The 26,319-nt window shown below is 42.5% G+C and overlaps 3 protein-coding genes across 3 annotated transcripts in view; 2 read left to right on the plus strand and 1 right to left on the minus strand.

Annotated features, from left to right (window-relative positions):
* Positions 1 to 667: 667 nt before the first annotated feature.
* Positions 668 to 2,365, minus strand: LOC148076196 (chymotrypsin B-like). Its single transcript, XM_087793035.1, has 7 exons — positions 2,313 to 2,365; positions 2,139 to 2,242; positions 1,732 to 1,811; positions 1,415 to 1,496; positions 1,176 to 1,356; positions 980 to 1,113; positions 668 to 896 (listed from the first exon to the last, which is right to left on the minus strand). Exons 1-7 carry the CDS (start codon positions 2,362 to 2,364, stop codon positions 735 to 737), a joined length of 795 nt encoding a protein of 264 aa, XP_087649161.1. The 5' UTR covers position 2,365; the 3' UTR covers positions 668 to 734.
* Positions 2,366 to 4,929: 2,564 nt separating this feature from the next.
* On the plus strand, positions 4,930 to 11,893 carry galr1b (galanin receptor 1b). The gene is made up of 5 exons (XM_087793132.1): positions 4,930 to 4,944; positions 5,558 to 6,198; positions 7,063 to 7,279; positions 8,221 to 8,286; positions 11,588 to 11,893. Exons 1-5 carry the CDS (start codon positions 4,930 to 4,932, stop codon positions 11,891 to 11,893), a joined length of 1,245 nt encoding a protein of 414 aa, XP_087649258.1.
* A 2,251-nt stretch (positions 11,894 to 14,144) lies between these two features.
* LOC148076198 (transient receptor potential cation channel subfamily M member 1-like) overlaps positions 14,145 to 26,319 on the plus strand; it is a 17,773-nt gene continuing 5,598 nt past the window's right edge. The window contains exons 1-24 of the mRNA XM_087793135.1: positions 14,145 to 14,228; positions 15,191 to 15,267; positions 15,340 to 15,544; positions 15,612 to 15,825; positions 15,907 to 16,031; positions 17,310 to 17,481; positions 17,617 to 17,791; positions 18,019 to 18,142; positions 18,380 to 18,452; positions 18,519 to 18,619; positions 19,037 to 19,210; positions 19,281 to 19,415; positions 19,739 to 19,789; positions 20,589 to 20,729; positions 20,804 to 20,833; positions 20,907 to 21,199; positions 21,511 to 21,739; positions 22,236 to 22,367; positions 22,432 to 22,572; positions 23,255 to 23,383; positions 23,439 to 23,690; positions 23,751 to 23,925; positions 25,676 to 25,696; positions 25,758 to 25,902. Of these exons, the coding sequence (XP_087649261.1) occupies positions 14,145 to 14,228; positions 15,191 to 15,267; positions 15,340 to 15,544; positions 15,612 to 15,825; positions 15,907 to 16,031; positions 17,310 to 17,481; positions 17,617 to 17,791; positions 18,019 to 18,142; positions 18,380 to 18,452; positions 18,519 to 18,619; positions 19,037 to 19,210; positions 19,281 to 19,415; positions 19,739 to 19,789; positions 20,589 to 20,729; positions 20,804 to 20,833; positions 20,907 to 21,199; positions 21,511 to 21,739; positions 22,236 to 22,367; positions 22,432 to 22,572; positions 23,255 to 23,383; positions 23,439 to 23,690; positions 23,751 to 23,925; positions 25,676 to 25,696; positions 25,758 to 25,902 (3,398 nt within the window). The remainder of the gene's footprint in view (positions 14,229 to 15,190; positions 15,268 to 15,339; positions 15,545 to 15,611; positions 15,826 to 15,906; positions 16,032 to 17,309; positions 17,482 to 17,616; positions 17,792 to 18,018; positions 18,143 to 18,379; positions 18,453 to 18,518; positions 18,620 to 19,036; positions 19,211 to 19,280; positions 19,416 to 19,738; positions 19,790 to 20,588; positions 20,730 to 20,803; positions 20,834 to 20,906; positions 21,200 to 21,510; positions 21,740 to 22,235; positions 22,368 to 22,431; positions 22,573 to 23,254; positions 23,384 to 23,438; positions 23,691 to 23,750; positions 23,926 to 25,675; positions 25,697 to 25,757; positions 25,903 to 26,319) is intronic.

The following is a 26,319-nucleotide window of genomic DNA, read 5'->3' on the forward strand; positions in this document are numbered from 1 at the left end:
GTTGTTGATGATGATGATGACGATGATGATGATGTTGATGATGATGATGATGATGATGATGATGATGATGATGATGAAGATGATGATGATGATGACGATGATGATGATGTTGATGATGATGATGATGATGATGATGATGATGATGATGATGATGATGATAATGAAGATGATGAAGATGATGTTGATGATGATGATGATGATGATGATGATGATGATGATGATAATGAAGATGATGAAGATGATGTTGATGATGATGATGATGATGATGATAATGAAGATGATGATGATGACGATGACGATGACGATGACGAAGACGAAGACGATGGCGATGGCGATGACGTTGACGATGACGATGAAGATGAAGAAGACGATGATGATGATGATGATGATGATGATGATGATGATGATGATGATGATGAAGATGAAGATGAAGATGAAGATGATGACGATGACGATGATGAAGACGATGACGTTGACGATGACGATGACGATGAAGAAGAGGATGATGATGATGATGATGAAGATGAAGATGAAGATGATGAAGACAATGATGATGATGATGATGATGATGATGATGTAAGTAAGTGTCAACATGGAAGTAAAGGTTCTCACAATAGTATAGAATGTAATGGTTCAGGTATTTGATGGTTTAAAAAATAAAACCACATTGTTCAAGTTTGAATAACTTTATTGAGTTTGATTCACTTGGATATGCCGGACTAGACCTGCACCCCTTAGTTGGAGGCAAGGATCTGGTCCACCCAGCCGCGCAGCTCAGTGACACGGGCGTACACGGCAGGAGTGGAGGTGGAGCACCTGCTGCTTCCCCAGGACACGATTCCGACCAGGGTCCAGGCGTTGTCCTTCTCACAGACCAGGGGTCCGCCAGAGTCTCCCTGTGACATTAACTCAGCTCAATTGGGTCCTTAGCCGTGTCATGCAGTCGGGCGTTTGCTCAGGCAGGCGGGCGTAGACTCACCATGCAGGAAGTGGCACCAGCTCCTCCAGCACAGATCATGACGTCGGAGATGTTGCTGCCCCAGTGGTTCTTGCACTGCTCGTTGGACAGCAGGGGCAGAGAAGCCTGCTGCAGCATGTTGGGGGTGCTGCCGGCTAAAACGGGACAGCAGACACTGACCACCTGGTTCACTCGGCCAACCACGTAGGACACTCACCGTTGTAGCGGAGCAGGCCCCATCCAGAGGTCACGCATTTCATGCCAGCAGCGAAGACGTCACTGCTCTCAGCCAGGCAGACGGGGGACACATTGGGGGTCAGGCGGACGGGCGTGGACAGCTTGATGAGGCTGATGTCGTTGTTGATGGTACGGGGGTTCCATGCTGGGTGGGTGAAGACCTGTCAGAAAAAAAGGGATTAAAAGAAGTCCTGAGAGGTCCTGAGAGTTCTTTCTCACCTTGGCGGGCCTGATGACCTGAGTGGCCTCGTTGCTGCCGTAGCCCTTGTTGTGCTCTCCGAGGATCACATTGTGGTAAGTCCTGGAAGGACAAAAGGATTAGGAAGGACACATCTGGCGTTTCTGAAACCTTCTCAGGTATATACCCGTATATGTAGGGTATACAGTGGTTCCTTAGACCTGTTATTAGGAGCTGAAGAAGCATCTTGTATGAAACGTCTTCCCAAACCAACACTCAGTCCAGTTGCCTCTCTTAGGAACTCTTTGGCTAACCATGACCTGGAATAATGTGAACCTTCCCTGTGGACTTCACCGACCTGACGTTGCAGTGCGCAGCGGTCACAACCCAGTTCTCGTTGATCAGAGATCCACCACAGAAGTGGAAGCCGCTGCTTTGCTGTAAGAAACCGAATATCAGGAACCACAGAAGAAGATCCAGAAGGTGTGGCAGGAAAGTCAAAGTACTAAGTCACTGAGCACATCGACTGTTTCCAGGCTCAGTGACTTAGTACTTTAACTTTTGATAGAGGCTATCAAAAGGGTCCCAAAGCAAGGCAACTGGAATGAGTAACTCTACTCATTCCAGTTACTTTGCTTTAGAACCGAGACCTGGATGAAAGAGATAGTAGGCAGTAGTAGGAGACCACGAATCAAAGACATCAATGACAACAGAAGAAGAAACAGCAGCAGCACATGAGGGGAAGAACCACAGGAGCAGACTTACCTGCAGGGACACCTGCCAGGGCCAGGAGTGGGGAACGGCCTCCTCACCGTTCACAATACGGGAGTACCCGGTGATAACGGGTTTGATGGCGGGGGTGCCGCAGCCTGGAGGATCAAGAGGAAATGGTTAGCCATCGGCAGGGGAACCAGGGCCAGCTGCTAGGCGGCGTGTTACCATAGGCGGCGCTGATGAAGGCGAAGCAGGAGACGATCCAGAGGAGGGCCATGTCGACGACGATGATGCCAAACCATCGACACACCTGGCTTTTATTCAAAAACCCACGGCAGCGCCGGCCAATCAGAGCGTCTGGCGGCGCCACCAGCTGCTTATCAGCGGCATAGCAGCGGCAACGTTCCCACGGCTAACACACCTCTGAGGCGCTGCCGTCTGATTGACCGAGAAGATAAACATACTTAAACATAAAATACATTACAATACACTTAAAAATACATAAAAAGGTCGTAAAAAAGTTGTGAAACATTTTTTTACATTTTTGTTACATCGAATCTCGGGAGGAAGTCGTTCCAAGTAGGATATTATTAGTGTATTAGATTTTAGCACTAAGCTGTCAATCATTCATCCACACTTAATGACGATCAATCGTTAACTTGTCGACACAGCAGAACGTGTCCAGAAAGATGTGTTGATCCTGGATTCTTACATCAGCCCAAGACTCAAAGAACCAACGTGGACATGTCGAGGTTCACGACATGAGAACCAAACGATGATGATTCAGGTGGAAACGTAACCTTTAATTTTAATTAGTTTTTTCCATGTGTGACACATTTCTGAGTTTGTTATTTGACTGTTTTGTGTATGAAGTAGGTAAGTAAGTTAGTGAGTAAGTCAAGGTCATTTGTAAAGATCTTTCTAGACCAGGGTCTAGAACTTTAACAATCAAACAGTACACAGTTAAAATATAAACTTTAAAAGATCAAGACAAATAAGACAAACACAAGAGTTTCAGAGAATCAAGGAAAAGCTAAAATAAAAGTGTCTTGAGATGTTTCTTGAAGGAGTCAGTAGATCATCAAACACATATGTTTCTTGAAGGAGTCAGTAGATCATCAAACACATATGTTTCTTGAAGGAGTCAGTAGATCATCAAACACATATGTTTCTTGAAGGAGTCAGTAGATCATCAAACACAGATGTTTCTTGAAGGAGTCAGTAGATCATCAAACACAGATGTTTCTTGAAGGAGTCAGTAGATCATCAAACACAGATGTTTCTTGAAAGAGTCAGTAGATCATCAAACACAGATGTTTCTTGAAGGAGTCAGTAGATCATCAAACACAGATGTTTCTTGAAGGAGTCAGTAGATCATCAAACACAGATGTTTCTTGAAGGAGTCAGTAGATCATCAAACACAGATGTTTCTTGAAGGAGTCAGTAGATCATCAAACACACATGTTTCTTGAAGGAGTCAGTAGATCATCAAACACAGATGTTTCTTGAAGGAGTCAGTAGATCATCAAACACAGAGATGATTCCAAAGCTTAGGAGCAACAGTCTGGAAGGATTTCTCTCCTCTGGTCCGGAAGTTCAGGAACCATCAGTAGATTCTGATCCACAGACCTCAGAGCCCGACCTGGGGTGTAAGTCTGGATCAGATCACTGATGGAAGGTCTGACCATGAATAGATCTGAAAGTAAGAACCAGAATTTTAAAATGATCCTGAAAGAAACTGGCAGCCAGTGAAGAGTTTGAAGGAGAAATGTGAGTTCTTCTACTAGAGCAGCCAGTGAAGAGTTTGAAGGAGAAATGTGAGTTCTTCTACTAGAGCAGCCAGTGAAGAGTTTGAAGGAGAAATGTGAGTTCTTCTACTAGAGCAGCCAGTGAAGAGTTTGAAGGAGAAATGTGAGTTCTTCTACTAGAGCAGCCAGTGAAGAGTTTGAAGGAGAAATGTGAGTTCTTCTACTAGAGCGGCTCAGAATTCTGGCTGCAGAGTTTAGTATGAACTGCAGGCGAGACACATCCTTCTGGTTTAGACATGAAAACAAACTGTTACAATAGTCTAAACGACACAAACACATGGATTATAAGATCCAGATCAATTTGTGACATTTAAGTTTATATATTTTTCTCAGTTGAAACAGTTTGTGGTCAGTTTTGTTCAGTGTTGAACGAGAGACATTTGTCAAATACCAGGTTTCTCAGTTTGACAGTCACTCAAGTACTGACTCAACCCTGAACTTTATCATCAGCAATAACCAGTTTAAGCAAGTTTCAGTTTTGCACACATTTAGCTTCAAAGTGTTTTTACTCATTGTTTGATTTCTTCTAAATTTCTTAAAGTCAAGTCATTCAATAAAAGAAGGTTAAAAAAAACACAAGAATGATTATTTCTGTGAAAACACTTTGGAAATTAAATCGAACATGTTCTGTGTGAACATAAAATAATGAATGACGAACATTATATTCTTTTATTGTAAGTGAGATATAGAAATGTATTAAATTTAAGCTCAGTCTTAGATTTATGAATACAAAATATTAATATATTCCACATACATGACAAAGAAAATCACAAGTTAGATTTTAGTTTAATTTCCGAATATTTAACAAAAAGTTTAAGAAAAAAAAAAAAGTTGAACATTTATCATTCAAAATATAAAAACCTTAGTTATTAAATAAAGTATTTATCACCACAAGTTTATTTATTTTTGTTTTAAAACATGTAGATGTAGTAGAGTTTAAATCATTATACATTTTTTTAAATTATTTTCGAAATAGATCAAAGACAACTGTGGATTTTATAAATAATATATTAAAAACGAACAATATGATGTAAATGACTGTCAAAGAGGTTTGAAAACAGACGTGAGGAATAAAAATAAAAGGATTAGAACTGAGGAGATGAATTGATGTCATGAGTTAACAACACTTTAATGAAAGTGATTCGTTCAACATGTTTAATATTCGTGTTATTTCCTCATAAATCATCCTCCGACATTATTACTGAGTTATTAACTGATAACGACGTTTATTATTTTAGTATTAATAACTTACCGGAGGATCAGTGTGTTTGCGCGCGTGTGTGCAGGTGTGTGTGTGTGTGTATATATATATATATATATATGCATGTGCGTGCGTGACTTTCCGTAAGATCATAAAAATTAGACTTTTATTGTGAAAGCACCGGAGAACTTGATGTTCGTCACAAGCGTGTGTTTTTTGTGTAGTTCGGTTATTGTGTAATTGTGGGTGTTTATATACACACTTTGTGTATTTGTACGTGTGTTTCAGATAAGGAGACGCTTGTTGTTGTAGGAGCCGCTGCAGTGTTGTTCATCCTCATCACAGACGTGTGTGTTTGTGTGTGATTCTGATTATTGTGTTGTGTAGTAGTTTTCTGTCTGGTGTTTTTGTGTAGCGTTTGCCGAGTTTTACATGTAAGCTTTTCATTTGAAATCCTTTAGGAAACACCATCGAGCGGTGACTTGTCTGTCAAAGTTTTTTGGCAAAGTTCCTCGCTGGACTTGGACCATGAGCAGGGTCTGGACCATGGGCAGGGCCTGGACCATGGGCAGGGTCTGGACCATGGGCAGGGTCTGGACCATGGGCAGGGTCTGGCCCGGGGCTCCTCCTGCGCGGCTCTGAACCCTCAGGTCTCCAGGATGTCTCTGCCGGGTAACGGCTCCTCCGGGCGGGTCCAGCTCCACAACCAGACCTCGGTCTCGGGTCCAGAGGCGCTGGTGGTGCCGGTGGTGTTCGGGCTGATCTTCGTGGTGGGTCTGCTGGGGAACTGCCTGGTGCTGGTGGTGATGGGTCGCGTCCGCAGCGGGCGCGCGGGCCGCCGCTCCTGGTCCTCCTGCAGTCCCACCAACATGTTCATCGTGAACCTGAGCCTGGCGGACCTGCTGTTCCTGCTGGTCTGCGTGCCCCTGCACGCCACCATCTACTCGCTGCCCCAGTGGCTGTTCGGGGACTTCCTGTGCCGGTTCGGACACTTCTTCACGTCCGTCACCATGTTGGTCAGCATCTTCACGCTGGTCGCCATGTCCGCGGACCGGTACGTGGCCGTGGTTCGGTCCAAAGCTCCGCGCGTCAGGAGCCGCAGGTACGAAGGAATATTTCAGAGTCACATGAATATTCAATTAAAATAACATTTCAAATGTTAAAATGTTACATTTTTTGATTGACATTTACTTCTTTTCAAGCATTGAATTTTCTATTTGAAAAATGTTATTCAATAATGTATGTTTTTATAGGTTAAAATATTTGACAATTCATTTATTTTAAAAAATTACATTTTCCAAGTGAACTTTTTTTTTTTATTCATAGGGTTATATATATAATTTAAATTAAATATAATATTGAAAAATACTTTTACGAGACAAAATAAACAGATTACGGAGCTACTACTGCTCGAACTTTCGGCCAATCGTGCGACGCAAAGATGATCACGTGACGACGTAGCCGCAGGGGCGCGTCAATTTTTTTTTATTTTTTTTTTATCATCATCATCAGAATATTGAATTTGTATAACATTTCAAATGATCAAACTTTGATTGAAATGTATTTTCTTCAATTGTCTTTTTGCAAGATGGAATTTAGTTATATATGTAAAGATTTAACTTATTTTTATATAATAATAAACCATTTGAATATTTACAGTAATGGAAAAAATAACATTTTCCAAATCAATATTTATTTTATAGGGTTTGATATTCTACTTCCAATTATTCAGTTATATAGATAATCTAAATAAATGTAATAATTAATTTATATAAATGATACAATTCAATGGTTTAACAAAACAATAGCAATTAAAATGAAGGATGTAAATGATGTAATAAAACATCCTTTGAATATAGAAATCATTGAATCAAATCTTTCTAAGAATTCATTCTAAAACAAACATGATAAACATTCGAGATGTTTAATTAACGGCTCAGACATACATGATGTTCCTCCACACCAGGAACACTCTGGCGGCGCTGGCGCTGGTCTGGACTCTGTCTCTGGTGTGTTCGGTTCCGGTGGCCCAGCACCACGTCCTGTCCGGACACCACTCCGCCCCCAACAGCACCTTCTGCTGGGAACAGTGGTCCGGAGCGTCCCGGCGGACCTACAAGGTGACGGTCCTGCTGGTCGGGTTCGTGGTACCGCTTCTGATCATCAGCTGGTGCTACACCAAGGTGGGTCACGACCTCCTGGCCCAGAAGAAGCATCGGGTCAAAAAGAAGCTTCGTTAGATCGAGAGGTACTTATTAAAAAGTACTTCCTGTGGTGGTCAGAACCACAGGAGGCAGCATCAGAACGGATGTGAGGAGCACATGGACCACCAACAAATGTGTTTGTGGTCTCCCTTGTGTGGTCTCTGGATCAAAGGTCAAGACCTTCCCGGCTCCCATAAATACATTTGCAATGGTGGAGGCCGTTGACCTTGACCCAGAGACAACACAAGGGATACCACAAACACATTTGTTTCCGGGCCTTCGGGTCACCTTGACCCTAAGATAACACAGGAAAACATCAGTCATCTTTTTTAAGCATTACATAGTACTTCATTAAATAATTTCAATTCATAATTTTCTATATTGAAATGTTAAAAGTTTTTTTTAAATTAATTAAATATCATCAAATAGAGTTTGATACTCAAATGTTATTTTTCATTCAGACATTTTTAATTAAATATAGAAATGTTGGTACAAATGAATTTACACACATAAGGTAAGGTAGAACTTTAAGGTAAGGTAGAACTTTATTGTTTATTTTATACATATAATAACACAAAATTATTCAGAGTTTAATATTTTTTTATTTCTAAGCATTTAAATTCAATATAAAATTATAATGCCCACATTTTATATTGAATTTAAAGGCTAAGAAGGAAGAGATATTAAATATAAAAAATTTACTTTTGAATTATTGGAATTAGAATATTTAAATAATTGAATTTATTTTAAAACGCTTTTTTTTTTTTACAACATATCCAACGAAAAGTCAACATTTAAAGTGTAAAATTCAAATATTTCACATAAATAAACTACAGAACCAAAACAAGATCAGATCCAAGCACGAACCTTTGAAGAACCGAAACACTATCAGAGCCTCTTGATGTTCTTTATCTTCTCAGGTTCTGTTTCATCTCCACACCAAGATGAAGAACATTTCCAAGAAGTCCAAACGTTCCAAGAAAAAGGTACTTCACTTTATTTTTGGCTGCTTGGAACTTCAGCTAAAGCTAATGCTATAGCGACCTACTCTGAGATGAGAGAGAGATTAATAGTTGTTTGGCTAAAGTATTAGCAAGAAATATGTTGCAATTTTTGAGCTAGCTCCATGTTTGCTACTTGCTGATGCTAATGCTAAAACTAGTAAATCTGAGCTATGAATACTATTTATAGTTGTTTGGCTAAAGATTTACCCAAAAAAATGTGCAATGTTTGAGTTCACTATGTGTCTGCTACTGGTTAATGCGAAAGCTAATGCTAAAGTGGGTAACTTTGAGCTATAAATAGGATTTCTATTTGCTTGGCTAAAGATTTAGCAAGAAATATGTTGCTTATGCAAAAGCTAATGCTAAAGCGAGAAATTCTGAGCTATTAATACTATTTCTAGTTGTTTGGCTAAAGTTTTAGCGAAAATATGTTGCAATCATTGAGCTAGCTCTGTGTTTGCCACTTGCTAATGCTAAAGCTAATGCTAAAGCGAGAAACTCTGAGCTGAGAGAGTTTTCTAGTTCTTTGGCTAAAGTTTCATTTAAAAAAAACTTTGTAATGTTCAGCAAGTGTTGTGTCTTCTACTTGATAATGCTAACGCTAACGGGTTAGTGCTAAACTCTGAGAAATATGTTTCCAGTTTGTTTGGCGAGAGTTTAATCTAGAAATATGCGAAAGCTAATGCTAAAGCGAGTAATTTTGAGCTATGAATACTATTTATAGTTTGGCTAAAATTTTAGCAAAAATATGTTGCAATGTTTGAGCTCGCTCTGTGTCTGCTACTTGATAATGCTATCGCTATTTCTTTAGCAAGTAACTCTGAGACAAATTTTAATTTGTAGTTGTTTGGCTAAAGTTCCATCCAGAAATATGTAGTACCTTCTGAGCTAAAACTGTGTTTGTTACTTGCTAATATAGCAAGTTACTCTGAGCTGAGTTTTCTAGTTGTTTGGCTAAAGTTTATTTAAAAAAAACTTTGTAATGTTTCAGCAAGTGTTGTGTCTTCTACTTGATAATGCTAACGCTAACGGGTTTGCGCTCATCTCTGAGAAATATGTTTCCAGTTGTTTGGCGAGAGTTTAATCTCGAAATATGTTGTAACGTTGTAGCTAACTCTGTGATAGTTTACTAGCTAATGCTAGCAGACATAAAATAATCAAACACGAGTTATCTAAAGTTCACATTTCTGGATGAAACTTCACACACGAAGACGAAAATTCTGTTCATTTTTCTCCGCTGGCGTTTGTTTAAACCCGATACACACTGGACCAGAACTTGTCGCGGGTCACTGGGGGGAACACACAGGAGGACAGGAGAGCAGCACCAGAGCTGGATCGTGGGGGGGGATGTGGATATTTCGGGTCTCAAATATTTAAGAATCAAACTCTTGTTGGTGGCTTTGTTTGAAAAGTTTTAAAATAAATCCAGCAGAGGGTCCTTGTGGTCGCCGTGACGACAGAGAAACACTCGGCGCTTCACGCTGTTTAGTTTCATCTGGATACACATGTCTGACACATCAAGACCCGAGTGGACACATCAAGAGCATCTCCCTCACGTCCACCTTCCTCTGCTGTCGGAGGATCTTAAGCAGACGCTGTGGGACTCCATCACTCTTGGTGAGACCTTTTTAGGGAACATCGAGGCCCTTTTTACTGACGGTGTAGCAAAATATTGAGCATTACAATATCAATTTTTACCCTTTTCACAATACTGTATCGCTAGTTTATCTTTCTTCGTTTATCACAACACCATAGTCAAGTACTCGACAATACTACACTTATATACTTGTTACTACACTATCACAACACCAGAGTCAAGTACTCGACAATACTACACTTATATACTTGTTACTACACTATCACAACACCAGAGTCAAGTACTCGACAATACTACACTTATATACTTGTTACTACACTATCACAACACCAGAGTCAAGTACTCGACAATACTACACTTATATACTTGTTACTACACTATCACAACACCAGAGTAAAGTACTGTACAATACTACACATATATACTTGTTACTACACTATCACAACACCAGGGTCAAGTACTGGACAATACTACAGATATATACTTGTTACTACACTATCACAACACCAGAGTCAAGTACTCGACAATACTACAAATATATCCTTGTTACTACACTATCATAACACCAGAGTAAAGTACTGAACAATACTACACATATATACTTGTTGCTACACTATCACAACACCAGAGTCAAGTACTCGACAATACTACAAATATATCCTTGTTACTTCAATATCACAACACCAGAGTAAAGTACTGTACAATACTACACATATATCCTTGTTACTTCACTATCACAACACCAGAGTCAAGTACTCGACAATACTACACATATATACTTGTTACTACCCTATCACAACACCAGAGTAAAGTACTGGACAATACTACACATATATCCTTGTTACTTCACTATCACAACACCAGAGTCAAGTACTCGACAATACTACACATATATCCTTGTTACTACACTATCACAACACCAGAGTCAAGTACTGTACAATACTACACATATATCCTTGTTACTACACTATCACAACACCAGAGTCAAGTACTGTACAATACTACACATATATCCTTGTTACTTCACTATCACAACACCAGAGTCAAGTACTCGACAATACTACACATATATACTTGTTACTACACTATCACAACACCAGAGTAAAGTACTCCACAGCACTATAAATAATAATTATAATAATACATACGTTTCTATAGCGCTTTTTAAGGTACGCAATGACGCTTTTCATGAACCATAACAAAAATGAGGATAACATAAGTACTGAACGAATAACCCAACAAAACAACAACCTAGCGAAGTAGAAAGGAGAAGAGAGAGGGTGGAAAATTAGTTATCGGGTGTTGTAGGTGATTTTGAAAAGATGGGTTTTGAGTTGAAAATCGAAGTGAGTCAACATTTAGGATGGAGGTCCAGACGGTGGGGGCGGCAATGGCTGTCTGTCCCCAATACCGCGATGTTTGGTTCTGATGATGGGAGTTCTGGTCTTATTAGAGCGTGTTCGGTGGCGTGGCATTGGGCACTGGAGGAGACCAGTCAGGCAGGAAGGGACGAGGTAGTTATATCCTTGCTCATACAGTATCACAGTATACTGCAATATATTGAATCATTGACCCTGTATCGTGATACGTATCGTACGGACACATTCTTGCCAAAGAAACCCAACAGTTAAGTACTAGAGACGTGTTGGAGGACTGAGACGGAGCCAGTAACCTCTCTCTACCCAGACAGCGCAGACGATCCTCCTGGTGGTCACCGGCTTCACCGTCTGCTGGCTGCCGCACCACATCATCGCCATGTGGGTGGAGTTCGGCTCCTTCCCGCTGAACGACGCCTCCTTCGCCTTCCGGATCATCGGCCACTGCCTATCCTACGGGAACTCCTGCATCAACCCCGTCCTCTACGCCTTCCTCTCTGAGAACTTCCGCAGCGCCTGCCGCCAGGCTTTCGGCCATCGCGCCGCCTTCCCGCCGAACAGCACAGTCGTCCGTTTTCGGACCGACAACTTCTCCACCACTCACTCCGCACTGTAGTCGAAGGACAAGATCTTCACTCGTCAAATTATACCTTGACATGGATTCGTCTTCTGTACGTCTGCGAGAACTGAATGTTGCTGCCATTATTTATTGATTTTGTCCGTAGTAAATATTCCTAAGATATTAAGGTATTATTTATTTGTAATAATCATGTTAAAAGAGTCAATAAAAAAAGTGTTTCAGGAAACAAGACTCTGAATAAAGTCAAGAAGAAGATGGAGGTAAAGAGTCACTAACTTTTGTTGCCCAAAGATTACCTTATTTTCCGGACTATAAGTTGCAGTTTTTTTCATAGTTTGTCCGGGAGTACGACTTATACTCTGGAGCGACTTATGTGTGAAATTATTACCACATTATTAGCGGTATATCATTTCACATGTTATTTTCACACTAAACCACAAGAGGGCGCTCTAGGTCTGTGTTGATCATTTCCACGTAGAAGAGGAAGCATCTTCTACCTCCGGAGTTAGTTAGTTGTTTAAAAGTGACACGAGGATGAAGAGTTATTTGGAGTTACACGGATGGTTTGGTAAACTTGTTAGTTATTGATGCTATAGTTCTCTGAATAACTCTTCATATGTTATGTTAACATACCAGGTTCTCACTTCATGTAACGTAACGTACAATTATTCTGTTGTTGCCTCTAGTTTTATTTTAAATTGTCTTTCAAGATCACATGTCTGTTCTTGGATTTTATCAAATAAATTTCCCCCAAAAATGCGACTTATACTCCAGTGCGACTTATATATGTTTTTTCCTTCTTTATTATGCATTTTATGGCTGGAGCGACTTGTACTCCGGAGACACTTATAGTCCGGAAAATATGGTAATACAAAGCAAATCTTATGCTTCTTCATCTCTACTGTCTATATTTTCTCTGTTGAAAACTTTGACAGGAGAAAGACTGATGAGTAGGTTGGTCGGTCGGTCGGTCAGTAGAAATGTAGGTATGTTGCTAGGTAACCAAGTAGCTATAACAGTATAATTGGGTAGGCAGTTACCTAGCTAGGACGCTCATCTCGGAGTAGAGCCCCTGCTCCCCCTTGATAGAAGTCTTGGACTTCTTATTAGGATCTCTGCGGGACGCTTAACTGGTGGTCAGAGCACCGGTAGATCACCACAGGGGGGACCAAGGACACGCTGGAGGAGACCACGTTTCTCAGCTGGCCTGGGAACACCTCAAGTTTCTCAGAGAAGAGCTAGATGATGTACCTGGGGAGAGGCAAGTCTGGACCTCCCTGCTAAAGCTGCTTCCCCACGACACCTCCCCGAATAATACGTAAGAAGACAAATATGACGGTAACTAGGTAAGTATGGTTCTAGGTAATTAGCTTGTTAGGCAGATAGGTGGTTAGCTAGATATATTAACAAGTAAGCAGCTAGGAGTCTACAAACCTTCACAGGTGGGTAGTTAGGTAAAAAGTTTCTAGCTTGGTAATAAAGGTAGAAGTGGAGGTGGGTTGCTAGGTTACCAAGTAGGTAGGTAGTCAGATACCTAGCGAGGTAACTAGGTAAGTATGTTGCAAGGTAGGAAGCGACATAGATAAGCAAGTAGCTAGGTGGCTAGAACACGTGATAAGGAAGGTAGTTAAGTAGACAGGTAGCTAGCTCAAGTATGTAGTTAGTTAAGTATGTACCATGTTTCAAGGTTAGTGGCTAAATACGTTGCTAGGAAGGTAGGCAGCTGGTGCACCAGCTAGGTTGCTAGCTTTGGAGCTAGATAACCTGCTGGGCAAAAAAACAATAAAATAGTCAAACCATGATGGTTGTTGGTGTTTGTTCAACATGTCGGTGCAGGTGTTTAGGAGGCTCAGTAGTGTGTATGAAGCATGTGGGTGGATTGGTGACATCATGTGACTAACATGGACACAACAAAGTGTAATACACCGGAGTGGTCTGTATTCAAACACAGGATCAAATCTGCCGCAGATTTACTGTCAATCATCTCTTATTAAACGAGTGTCCACAGAGGACGTCCCCGTCCTCCTCCTCCTCTAATCCTGATTACACAGAGACCAACGGGCGGACCACCACTGCTGCCCCGGACTCAGAGGAGCAGCGTTGAGGAGACGAGAACTTGAGCAGGACTCAGATGAGGACTTCAGTGAGGTCTGGACGTGGGAGAGACGTCTCCACACAGACACATGGCGCGACCAGTAGGAGTTCATTGATGCCCAGAGAGGGTTAGGAGACCCAGGAGGAGGTCTCACCAGAAGACACAGATGCCTGACAGATAGAGCCGCTCAGGATGGACAACAAGGGAAGGAAGGGAACCAATGGATCCTTCAAACGATCCTCCATCAAACGGAGCGCTTCTTCTGGATCCCAGAGGGTGAGCTCTGATGATGATAATGATTGATGATGATGATGATGATGATGATGATGATGATGATGATGATGATGATGAAGATGATGTTGATGATGAAGATGATGAAGATGAAGATGATGATGATGATGATGAAGATGATGAAGATGAAGATGAAGATGAAGAAGATGATGATGATGATGATGATGATGATGAAGATGATGATGAAGATGATGATGATGAAGATGATGAAGATGATGACGATGATGATGAAGATGATGATGATGATGATGATTATGAAGATAAAGATAAAGATGATGATGAAGATGATGATGATGATGATGATGATGATGATGATGATCAACTGTTGCTGTGACAAAGACAATACAACTCGTGACATTGTGATGTTAATCTTCCATCATCTAAAGTGGATGAACAGTGACATTAGTAGATTCATACATTTATGTGTGTCCACGTGTTCATGTATGAGTGTGTGTGTGTGTGCATTTGTTTATATATGTGTATGTGTATGTGCTTGTGTGTGTGTGTGTGTGTGTGTGTGTGCACGGCAGGATTAAAGCAGCATAAGCGGATTGGTTCCATAAAGAAATGGAAATCTGCACTTTCTCTTCTAATTAGTCGGATTCATCGAAGCGAGATCTTGTTTCATCAGCTGCATTTACACACACACACACACACACATACACACACACACACACACCCATACACACACACACACACCCACACACACACGCACACACCCACACACACACGCACACACACACACACACACAGAGTGAGCAGCATGGAGCTGACTCACACACTAACGTTTTAACAGCATTTTTAAATCCCGCACTATCACTGATAACTCTGGTCAAAAAGCTTGATCTGCTCAAAATCTCAAAATGATTTCAGCTTCACTTAGTTGATGAACGAATGAATTGATCTCTCGTCTTAAGTCGGACACAATATCGTTTTGTTTTCTTCAGACTCAGAGAGCTTGGATCGAGAAAACCTTCCAGAAGAGAGAATGTATCCAGATCATTCCAGGGAAAGATCCCAGCAGGTTGGAGGTTCATTTGTCAACAAGTACAGCATGACTCGCTCACATCTCAAGATCCTCCTGGCTCGTCTTCAGGTGCAGTTGTGGTCAGGTGGTCGCACAACACACCCCCGTCCCGGGGTCCAGAGGGGACGGTGCCAAAGAGGACACGGGTCTGCTAGTGCAGCTGGACGTCCAACCCACGGAGCGCTGGACGCCTCTCAGACACACTCAGGTCACGCCCACAGATGCTTATGGAACCCTGGAGATCCAGGAGGGCGGGCACATGAACAAGGCCATGGTACGAACACGCACAAACACACAAACAAAAAGGTGTTCTCCTAACTTTGTCTCCATGATCCCAACAGTACATCCGAGTCTCCTTCGACTCCAGACCCGACAACTTGCTTCACCTGATGGTGAAGGACTGGCAGCTAGAACTTCCCACCCTGCTCATCTCTGTGCACGGAGGCCTCCAGAACTTTGAGCTCCCTCCCAAACTGAAGCAGGTGTTTGGGAAGGGCCTGATCAAAGCAGCCGTCACCACGGGTGCCTGGATCTTCACCGGAGGAGTGAGCACGGGTAACCCACCGTCTATCAAAGTCTCAACCACGGATGGACAGTCGAAGAGTGGGTCGGACTCAACGTTCTTGTGGTTTTCAGGTGTGATCCGTCACGTGGGCGACGCTCTGAAGGATCATTCGTCAAAGTCCAGAGGAAAAGTCTGTGCCATTGGCATTGCACCATGGGGCATCATCCAGAACAAAGAGGACCTCATCGGGAGAGATGTAAGTCAAAGTAGTCATGTCAGGAATCTTTTGCTGCCAGTTTTTTTTGTCTAATTAATTCCAGAAAAAGATAGAAAATCTCTGTTTGGAAAGAATGAGAAAGAAGAGTGTTTTCCACTACACAGTTCCAGCCCTGCTTGGGTAAAGTCTACTCGAGCTCTGTTGTGTTTCCGCCGCACTGATACTAAAACGGAGTCCGTTCCGGTCGCTCCAACACACCGTCACTTCCCGTTCCGGTTCTTAATGCTTCGCTGTGTGGAGAAAGATGGTCAATCCAGAGTGTGTCACGGGTCTTTTATTCGCCGCTTCAAGTCAAACAAAATACAAGGGTTAGGATCGATCGGACGCACTTTCTCCCGGCGACTGTACAGGTCAATAGCCCCGGGCAGAAAAGGTCCCGAACTGTAGAAACATCGCGATATTTAAGGAAAATTTCCCACCCGGTCGTCCTTTCTGGGCCAAATGGTTCTTTCAAGTTCCCTGTGCCGCGATCCCCTGTGCAGAGTACTTCCTAATTAGTTTCCTTTTCAAATCATTCAAATGTTCTTGGGTGGGGGTTTCCGTCTCTTAACCCCCCATTCCCGGGTGTGTCTTGCTTTGTTCTTTGATCTACGATTTAAGGTGTGATTTGCAGATAAACAGATGTTTTTAAATAACCGGTGTCGTATCTCTAATTCTGATTCAAGCTTGTCTTGAAACAGTGTGTCAGTCTGGAGTGTAATGATTGTTGATTGTGAATGTGTAGTCAAACGTTTAAGCTCTTAGATGAAGCGAGTAATTTATACTTTATATTTTGATTATCTTTTAGCCTTAATTTAAATATGGCGTATACTATACGTATAATAATTTTTAATCTAACTCGTGTTGGGTGTGGCCGTTAAAACATAGCGCCTCGAAAACAGATTCATTACATTTAATACGTGACACCAAGACAAACCTGACACCTTTTTTATTTTGTTTTGCTCTGTCCCAATTCTCACTGTCTGGATCTCATCCACGGACTTGATAGACCTACATACTCTACCACTTCTTATTGTCTGAGATGTGACTTCACCCTCTTGCAACATCAGTGGCCAGCAGTCGGTCAGCGTTGCCTTTTTAGTGCCGTCCCCGGATCACTTGGAACCGGAGTCAGCAGGTTCTAAAAATGGTATCTGCGTCCACATACGATGCTGGAGTATAAACAACACAAACCGACTTGAGGCGAAATGTTGATATTGGAAATCTCCTGTGCCTCCACTTTCCTTGTGTATCCAACGACCTCGACTTTCTCTTCAGGTGTCACGACCGTACCAGACGATGTCCAACCCACTCAGCAAGCTGTCGGTTCTGAACAGCAGCCACTCACACTTCATTCTATCAGACAACGGGTCCAGCGGGAAGTACGGGGCTGAAGTCCGCCTTCGCAGACAGTTGGAGAAACACATCGCGCTGCAGAAGATCAACACACGTGAGTTCTGTCGGAAGGCACTGGGCTCGAGCACGAGGTCCTGCTGACCATCTGCAGGAAAACTATTTTCATTAATGAGAAAATCAGAAGGTGGTCTCAAGAGTAGCTGAAGTTTGTGTACGCTGTGTCTGCCAGGTCTGGGTCAGGGTGTCCCAGTGGTGTGTCTGATCTTAGAGGGGGGGCCTAATGTGATCTCCATCGTCCTGGAGAGCCTGAAGGAGGACCCACCGGTGCCCGTGGTGGTGTGCGACGGCAGTGGACGTGCTTCTGACATCCTTTCCTTTGCGCACAGATACAGTGATGAAGACGGGTGAGTCATCAGATCCTCCTCTAGGACTGTCAGTAAATATTTGTGTCACAGAAAGTACCGTAAAAAAAAGGTACAAACACGATCAAAGGCACTGTTTTTTTGTTTGGCCAAGTCCGTTCGAGGGTTTGAGGCAAGAAAACCAGAGCAGCAGCTCTTCTTATCATCCTGGTCCAGCCAAGGTGGAACTTGTTTTACGATGTCATCTGCCTTTTCTCCGTCCGAAACAGGCTCCTCAGTGACAGCGCCAAAGATCAGCTGCTAGTCACCATCCAGAAGACCTTCAACTACAGCCGCAGTCAGGCGCTGCAGATCTTCCTGCTGCTGACGGAGTGCATGAAGAAGAGGGCGCTGGTGAGTATCACTGTGGTGGTTCAGCCGTCGTAACTGATCCACTGTTCTGTGGAAACAGTCAGGAGATCATAATCCGTACATCGTTTACTTTTGTCTGCCTCTTTAGCGGGTCAGAGGTGAGAGGATTGAAGGTTCAGATCCTGCTGTTGAGTGTTGACTCTCTACCCTTCAGGCTAACAACCCCACTGATAAAAGCAAACCCCTGACCTCCCTGTAATCCGGATTAATGTGTTCCAGATCACCGTCTTCAGGATGGGCTCCGAGGGCCAACAGGACATTGAAATGTCCATCCTCACTGCTCTGCTCAAAGGTATAACCACGACACCTCTGACTTTCAAACTTTTCAAATCCAGAAACTGACGGTTCATGGTCACAGGTACGAACGCGTCGGCCTCCGATCAGCTGAGCCTCGCGCTGGCATGGAACCGGGTGGACATCGCGCGCAGTCAGATCTTTGTGTATGGACTTCACTTGCCCGTGAGTCTCGGCCACGTCATGTCAGTCTTTCAGTTCAGGGGTGGGTTTTGAACCATTAGCCAACCTGTATAGTGATGTACCAGTACCATGATGACGCCTCTTCTGACATCAATTAGTGATGAAAATCTTCATCTAATTTAGACACATGTATTTAAAAAGCACCCACCGTCTGGTGCGCACACAATTAACCCCAAAATAATACTAACAGCGTATGTTACTGAGACACATTCTGGACTTTATTGAACTTTAAGAAATATAAATTATTTGGGGAAAAATAGCTAAAAACCTTAAGGATAATGTCAAGCCAGATTTAGCCCCCAGGACTTCAGGTTTAAACATGTTTCAAGCTATCTACGTTGAAAAATAAGGGGAAGAAGACACATCTCCACCGATTCAACGTTAAAGTCTTTCACACAGCCTGCCAGCATCGCACTCACCGACCGCCCAAAGAGCCCGACGGCAGCCCAGAGAGCAGCGGCGCCTGCAGGGGGAGCTAAAGGAAAGAACCGTGGGAAGAAAGGCAAAGGAGGGAAAACTAAACCAGAACCACCAGAAGAAACGGACCCACGGAAACTGGAACTGCTAAGCTGGGTATGAAGATGATGGCTTGAATAAAACGGCTTGAGTACGTTCAGGTTCATGAATGATTACGCTCTGGCAGGTGAACTCACTGGAACAGGCCATGATGGACGCGCTGGTGTTGGACCGGGTCGACTTTGTGAAGCTTCTGATTGAGAACGGCGTCAACATCCATCATTTCCTGACCATCCCACGCCTGGAGGAACTTTACAACACGGTATGAGCGGCAGAGCCGTGGAGTACGTAACCATCCTGCTGTTTCTCTGCTTCTGACCCCAAACTCTGAGCCAAGTCGTGTTACAACAAAAAGCTTTGTCCTTTAACCTCCATCTCCTCATGTTGATCTGCAGATTATCGTCCCATCAGAGCGCTCGTCTAAGCTCCATTAAAAAAAGCTCTTAAAGCAACATGTGGCGCGACAGGCCCTCACATTATGGCCGACACAACCCTTGGCGTCGCTGCCTTAATCTGCACGTTTGTCCACTCAAATTAGGATTTAGATTTGAGCTCTTCTGAGCAACTGCACATCTTGTCTTGCAGAAGTTGGGACCTGCTAACACGCTGCACTTTGTGGTCCGAGACGTGAAGAAGGTGAGAAGCTTCGTTCGCTCACTGACGGCAACTCACAAGTCTTTAATTTAAAGTTTCTATGATGAAGATTAGAAAGTATGATTGAATTCATTCTTGAGTCATTCATTGAATAATCATTTTTAAAAAAGCTAAGATTTTAAGCAAAATGTCATGAAAAAAGAACGTTATGTATTTCAAAATAAAAGTTTAAATTCATATTATTTATTTTAAAAAATATGACTTGTATGTGTGCATAACACTCCATAATGCTTTCACATTCTGTCTATTACAAAGACCCTGTTACTTTAAGTGACATCACAGGCATCAGATAACTCATACTTTTTCAGGAGCCTAGGTCTCAAGCAGTCAATTTGAAATAATTGTTTTGCGTCTTTGTTAATAGCGTATGTTAAGTACCACCAGTAAGATATTATAGATAGAAACTGTTTATTTTTTTTATTCATATTTTCTTGAATGACTGTTTTCAACAGCAATGGCAGAACTTTCTAGATATTATTGTGCTTTTTCCTAAACACAAACAACATTATGGCAGTGGGTCGACGGCTATTGCAGTAATTTCAATCGTGGCCAAAAATACTTTTTAAAGATACCAGACAGATGAAAACAGTTTGGTCCCTGTTTCCAAAACATGTCTTACCCTAAAATCACTAAACTGTTGCAATTACATTCATAATACAGTAGAGGGAGGCAGAAACAAATGTGTTCAATAGTAAAATGTGACCTGGGTCAACAATAAAAAAGACATTGTCAATGGATTTGTGCCTGAAATATCTTGCTGACCACAGGGCTTGTGTTTCAGGGGAATCTTCCTCCAGATTATCAGATCACTCTGATCGACATCGGACTGGTGCTGGAGTTCCTGATGGGCGGAGCTTATCGCTGTAATTACACCCGTAAAACGTTCCGGACACTCTACAACAACCTATATGGCCTGAAGAGGGTGAGACCTTCAGACAGAACCGAGGGAACATCTTGTGGCAATAATCGCTGACATTCCTCTGTTTTCTCCTCCAGCCAAAAGCCTTGAAACTCCTGGGAATGGAGGTGAGTCCACTTGTATTCCATGTACCTACAGAATCCGATAAGACTTGTTCATGATTTTCACTTTATCCTGTAGGATGACGAGCCAAGGCAGAAAGGGAAGGGCAAGAAGAACAAGAAGAAGGAAGAGGAAGTGGACATTGATGTGGATGATCCAGAGGTCAGCCGCTTCCAGTACCCTTTCCATGAGTTGATGGTCTGGGCTGTGTTGATGAAGCGCCAAAAGATGGCACTGTTCTTGTGGCAGCGAGGTGAAGAAGCCATGGCCAAAGCGCTGGTGGCATGCAAGCTTTACAAGGCAATGGCCCACGAGTCCTCACAGAGTGAACTGGTAGACGACATTTATCAGGACCTGGAGAACAACTCCAAGTAAGTCTGGACACCACCATGTTTCTGTAGACCTAAAACCTGAGACCCTTGACTTGTGATTCCCCTTGTTCCTTTGATTCAACCAAACTGGGCACAACTCCGTTCAAATTCCCCTGATAAGTTGATGCCACTCCCTAGTGATACGCCTCGTTTCCCTGTTGCTCCTGTGACTCCCCTTGTCTTCTCTGGAATAGTAACCTTTCGGGTACTGTCCTGTTGAGCAATTCCTCCTGTCTGATGACTCCCCTCACTGTTCAGTCACACTGTCAACTGTTCCCTCTGGTCTCCTCACATTAACCGTCTGTGCACAGGGAGTTTGGCCAGTTGGCCTACGAGCTTCTCGATCAATCTTACAAACATGATGAGCAGATTGCTATGAAGCTCCTGACGTACGAACTTAAGAACTGGAGCAACTCCACCTGTCTGAAGCTCGCAGTGGCGGCCAAACATCGGGACTTCATCGCCCACACATGCAGCCAGATGCTGTTGACGGACATGTGGATGGGGTGTCTAAGGATGGGCAAGAGCAACAGTCTTAAGGTACAATCTGACCCAAACAGGGTTTTAAATCCCTGAAATCTGTGTTGTTAGCCAGGGCAGAAAAATGGGGTTATCCTTTGAACCGGATAGTATCTTCACTTCGCATTTTCTTTTCAAAATAATCGTAGCACTTTATGTAAGACACATATGATCTGCAAAAAGTATCACTATACAGGGGTAACAATACCTTATATTTTATTACTGTAGTAACAAGGATGTATTTGTAGTATTGTCCAGTACTTGACTGGTGTTGTGATAGTGTAGTAACAAGGATATATTTGTAGTATTGTCGAGTACTTGACTCTGGTGTTGTGATAGTGTAGTAACAAGGATATATTTGTAGTATTGTTGAGTACTTGACTCTGGTGTTGTAGTATTTACAGACCACATGACTCTTGATGAAGTTGTAACTGCTTTCATTTGTTCGGAAATCTAAATGATTCTTATAATGACCCTGCATTGGTATTTGTGGGACTATTTCTTCTTTGTCTTTCAGGTCATTTTAGGAATCATCTTTCCTCCAGGTATCCTCCTCATGGACTTCCGTCTGGGAGATGAGTCATCGTTCTATTCCACTAAAGAAACCGATGAAAGCAAAGCCAAAGACGACGATAACAAATCCACCAAGGTAGGAAAGGGAGAAAATCTGATGCATTGTTGAGCAGTTCTGATGATTCTTTTTACTCTTCCAGGACACCGTCTCTAACGTGGACACCACATCCAAGAAAGGAGATGAAGAGGAGAACCCCAAGAAAGGAAGGAAGAGGGTTCCTATAGGCAAGAAGATCTACGAGTTCTACAACACCCCCTTCACCAAATTCTGGTTCACCACGGTGCGTTTTTAAAAGCTTAACACTAACATGTCATCAAAAACTCCCTGACATTAAGACAACACACAACCAAAGAAAGACTCGACTACAAAGATGGCACAACACCAACAACACCTTCCCTAACCTTTCAGACAGCAGAGTGTTCTGTGGGAGTGTAAGCTGGAGACCTCGGCTCCGCTGCTGAGTTAAAAGACAACAAAATGAAAAAAAATCTACAGAAAAATGCATAAAGTCTTTGTGTACAGTCCTACAAACAACAATAACTTTATTGATCAACGACTAAAACTGTAACCAGGGATGTAACAATCCAATTCTGGTATCAGGCCTCGGTCCCTTCCAGCTTCACAAAGTTTGTTCATTGTACGGAATCTGTGAAAAGGGTCTAATCCACAGAGCGGATCTAGACAATTTAACTTTATGATGCCTGATCTCCTGCAGGGTTGAACCTTCACTATGTTACTTTGTTTATAGTTTGCCGTTAAACAGTATGTCTCCTTTATTCAAGTATTGTCTCACAGTAGGACAAGAAGGTCGATATTTTAACACTTTTTCTGATGCGTTATCAGTATTGGTTGAGACTCAAATCCCTGTTTTTGGTATCCGGACCTAAAAAGTGGGATCAGCGCATCCTATACTGTAATCAGCAGCAAAATTCACCACAACCCCACCCCCTCTGTATCTTAAGATCGCCTACCTGGTCTACCTGGCGCTCTACAACTACATCATCCTCGTGAAGATGGAGCGCTGGCCGTCGTTGCAGGAGTGGATCGTCATCTCATACATCATCACTCTGGGCCTGGAGAAGGTCCGACAGGTAAGTCCTGAGCTGGACTTTTTCCCGGTGTGGAGTTCTGATGCGTCTCTGTTAGATCCTGATGTCGGAACCAGGGAAGCTGAAGCAGAAGATCAATGTTTGGCTGGAGGACTACTGGAACATCACGGACCTGGTGGCCATCTGGGTTTTCCTGCTGGGCTTACTGTTGCGGCTCCAGAACCATCCATACCTGGGTTATGGCAGAGTTATCTATTGCGTGGACATAATCTTCTGGTACATCCGGGTCCTTGATATCTTCGGGGTCAACAAATACCTCGGACCTTACGTCATGATGATCGGCAAAATGGTACGCTAACCTAAATTTGAATCTCTCTGCACCATAGCTCAACCCTGCTCTCGGTTCTAGATGATCGACATGTTGTACTTCGTGGTCATCATGTTGGTGGTGCTGATGAGCTTCGGCGTGGCCAGACAGGCCATCCTGCACCCGGACGAGAAGCCCACGTGGCGCTTGGCCCGGAACATCTTCTACATGCCGTATTGGATGATCTACGGAGAGGTGTTTGCAGACTCCATAGACCGTAAGACTAGAGTTCATAGTAAGACTTCAGTCGCTTCGCTCTCACTGTCAAGGCTTGTGTTTCAGCGTTTTCCAGGATCAGATCTTTGGACACCGTGAAGATTGTGACTCATGAATTTATGTGAACCTGTCCTTGTGATTAGGTGTTAATCATTGATGTTTACTTTGAAAGTTTTGGGGACACATTGTATTAATTTGCAAAAATAGTTTGACGCTACAGAAACCTTTCTCTGTTTTACCTCCACCAAGGAAGTTTGGTGTTTGTTGCCATGTAACTGTCAACAAAATATATATTAAAAAAAAGAAAGATAGATTATTTAATTGGAAAGTTAACAGATTTGGTGAACTGTAGTTCAACGATCGACTGTCTGCTGACACATGGCATTTGGCAAGAATCTTTCGATACGATACGTATCATATACAAGGTCAACGATACATGGCGATATATAGTGATAGTGTAGTAACAAGTATATATGTGTAGTATTGTCCAGTACTTGACTCTGGTGTTGTGATAGTGTAGTAACAAGTATATATGTGTAGTATTGTCCAGTACTTGACTCTGGTGTTGTGATAGTGTAGTAACAAGTATATATGTGTAGTATTGTCCAGTACTGGACTCTGGTGTTGTGATAGTGTAGTAACAAGTATATATGTGTAGTATTGTCCAGTACTTGACTCTGGTGTTGTAGTATTTACAGACCACATGACTCTTGACAAAGTCGTAACTGCTTTTATTTGTTTTTTTAAACCAAAGTATGTCCAAACATCAGCTTTAAAAGCTGCCGGACTCACTGTATCCTCTCGTCCTCAGTCGTAACTGCTTTCATTTCTTTTCAAACTAAGAAATGTAAAAACATCATCCTTAAAGGCTACTGGACTATTATTAAAATATAAACCATTAAAACTATTTAAAAAATATAAAATATTATTTGAAAGCCAAAATTAACAACAATACTGTTGTTATATATTCATACAGTATATATGTATGTACATTCATACGATTAAATTGTGTTCAGACCAGAACTTGGAGCGGACGTAAAGTTGTAAAATGATCCTCTTTTTGGTTTATTTTGCATCGTCTGAGTGAAGAGCAATTCATTTTTTTGTCGCGCTAAATCATCTCAAATCATTATTTTATTGTATTTTATAAAACTTCTATTATTATTACATTTTTATAATCACATGAAAAAAAAAAGTATTTTTATATTGACGGACTAGTTATTAATAATAATAATAATAATAATAATAATAACAACAACAACAACAACAACAACAACAGCAACAAGAACAATAATAATAATAATAATTAAATGGCTCGTGGTTACATAATCTTTCATTTGAAAAATACTAAAATAATATTTTATTTTTTATTAAACTAACCTGCAGTCCTAGCGCATTAGCTGTGTTGCTAATGCTAGTTAATAACCAGCGTTAGCAACACAGCTAAAGCTAACAGCTAACGTTACAACAAAACCAATGAACCTCGTTGAAATAACTCACTTACTTACTTACTTACTTACCTACTTACCTGTTCAACGTCGCACCTGAGTGACGTGTAGATATGACGTCACAGTTCTTGTTTGTTTTGGATGAATTAAAGTGAATTCCTGGATGTGTAAACAGCGTCACCTGCTGGCGGTAACGTGACGTCACCGTGTGACTGCGGTGACCTGAAGTGAAACTAGGTGGCGCTGCTGCTGACTCTGACTCTGTCTCCTTCCTGTCTTCGCCGCTGCTTCCTCGACGGACAGTCTACGCCATGGAGATCAACCGTGAGTGACCCTTGACCCCGGTCAGGTGACGGGCGATGTCATCAACACGTGTCCTCCACAGCCCCCTGCGGAGACAACCTGTACGACGAGGACGGGAAGAAGCTGCCGCCGTGCATCCCGGGCGCCTGGCTGACGCCCGCCATCATGGCGTGCTACCTGCTGGTCGCCAACATCCTGCTGGTCAACCTGCTCATCGCCGTCTTCAAGTCAGTCACGTGACCCGCGGGTGTGAATGTTTGTTTGGAAGTTAAACCTTGTCAACGTTCTGAGCGACTCCAGCCGGCTGCGAAGTGTGAGTCACACCTATGTCCTTCAAAGGGACTCATTCAGGTTTGTGGGACTCAGAGGTTTGATCACTCGGATCTACTTTGTATCGACATCTGGATTCAAACTGTTCAGATCCATAATACTCGGGAATCAACTGCTTCGGATCTGTTGGACTCAGAGACTCAGTTTGACCTGAGTCACAGGGACTCATCTGCACCTGTGGGACTCTTGTGAGTCTTCGCTTCAGAACTTGTCGACTCCTAGTAAAATCCTCAAATATTTTCGACTCATTACAACTTCCGAGTTGGGCGTCTAACTCACTCCAAGTTGTGGGACTCATCTTGTAAATTCCTGGC

Source organism: Callionymus lyra, chromosome 6 (assembly GCF_982586985.1).
Source record: "Callionymus lyra chromosome 6, fCalLyr1.hap1.1, whole genome shotgun sequence".
NCBI classification, from domain to species: domain Eukaryota; kingdom Metazoa; phylum Chordata; class Actinopteri; order Syngnathiformes; family Callionymidae; genus Callionymus; species Callionymus lyra.

Bases quoted from the DNA above. Each gene is read 5' to 3' on its own strand.
- LOC148076196 (XM_087793035.1), bottom strand. From the start codon at position 2,364: ATGGCCCTCCTCTGGATCGTCTCCTGCTTCGCCTTCATCAGCGCCGCC. The intron at 2,243-2,312 runs GTAACACGCCGC...TTGATCCTCCAG, and splicing joins CTTCATCAGCGCCGCCTATG to GCTGCGGCACCCCCGCCATC. The intron at 897-979 runs GTGAGTCTACGC...TTAATGTCACAG, and splicing joins CTGGTGCCACTTCCTGCATG to GGAGACTCTGGCGGACCCCT.
- galr1b (XM_087793132.1), top strand. The intron at 6,199-7,062 runs GTACGAAGGAAT...CCTCCACACCAG, and splicing joins CCGCGCGTCAGGAGCCGCAG to GAACACTCTGGCGGCGCTGG. The intron at 8,287-11,587 runs GTACTTCACTTT...CTCTCTACCCAG, and splicing joins CCAAACGTTCCAAGAAAAAG to ACAGCGCAGACGATCCTCCT.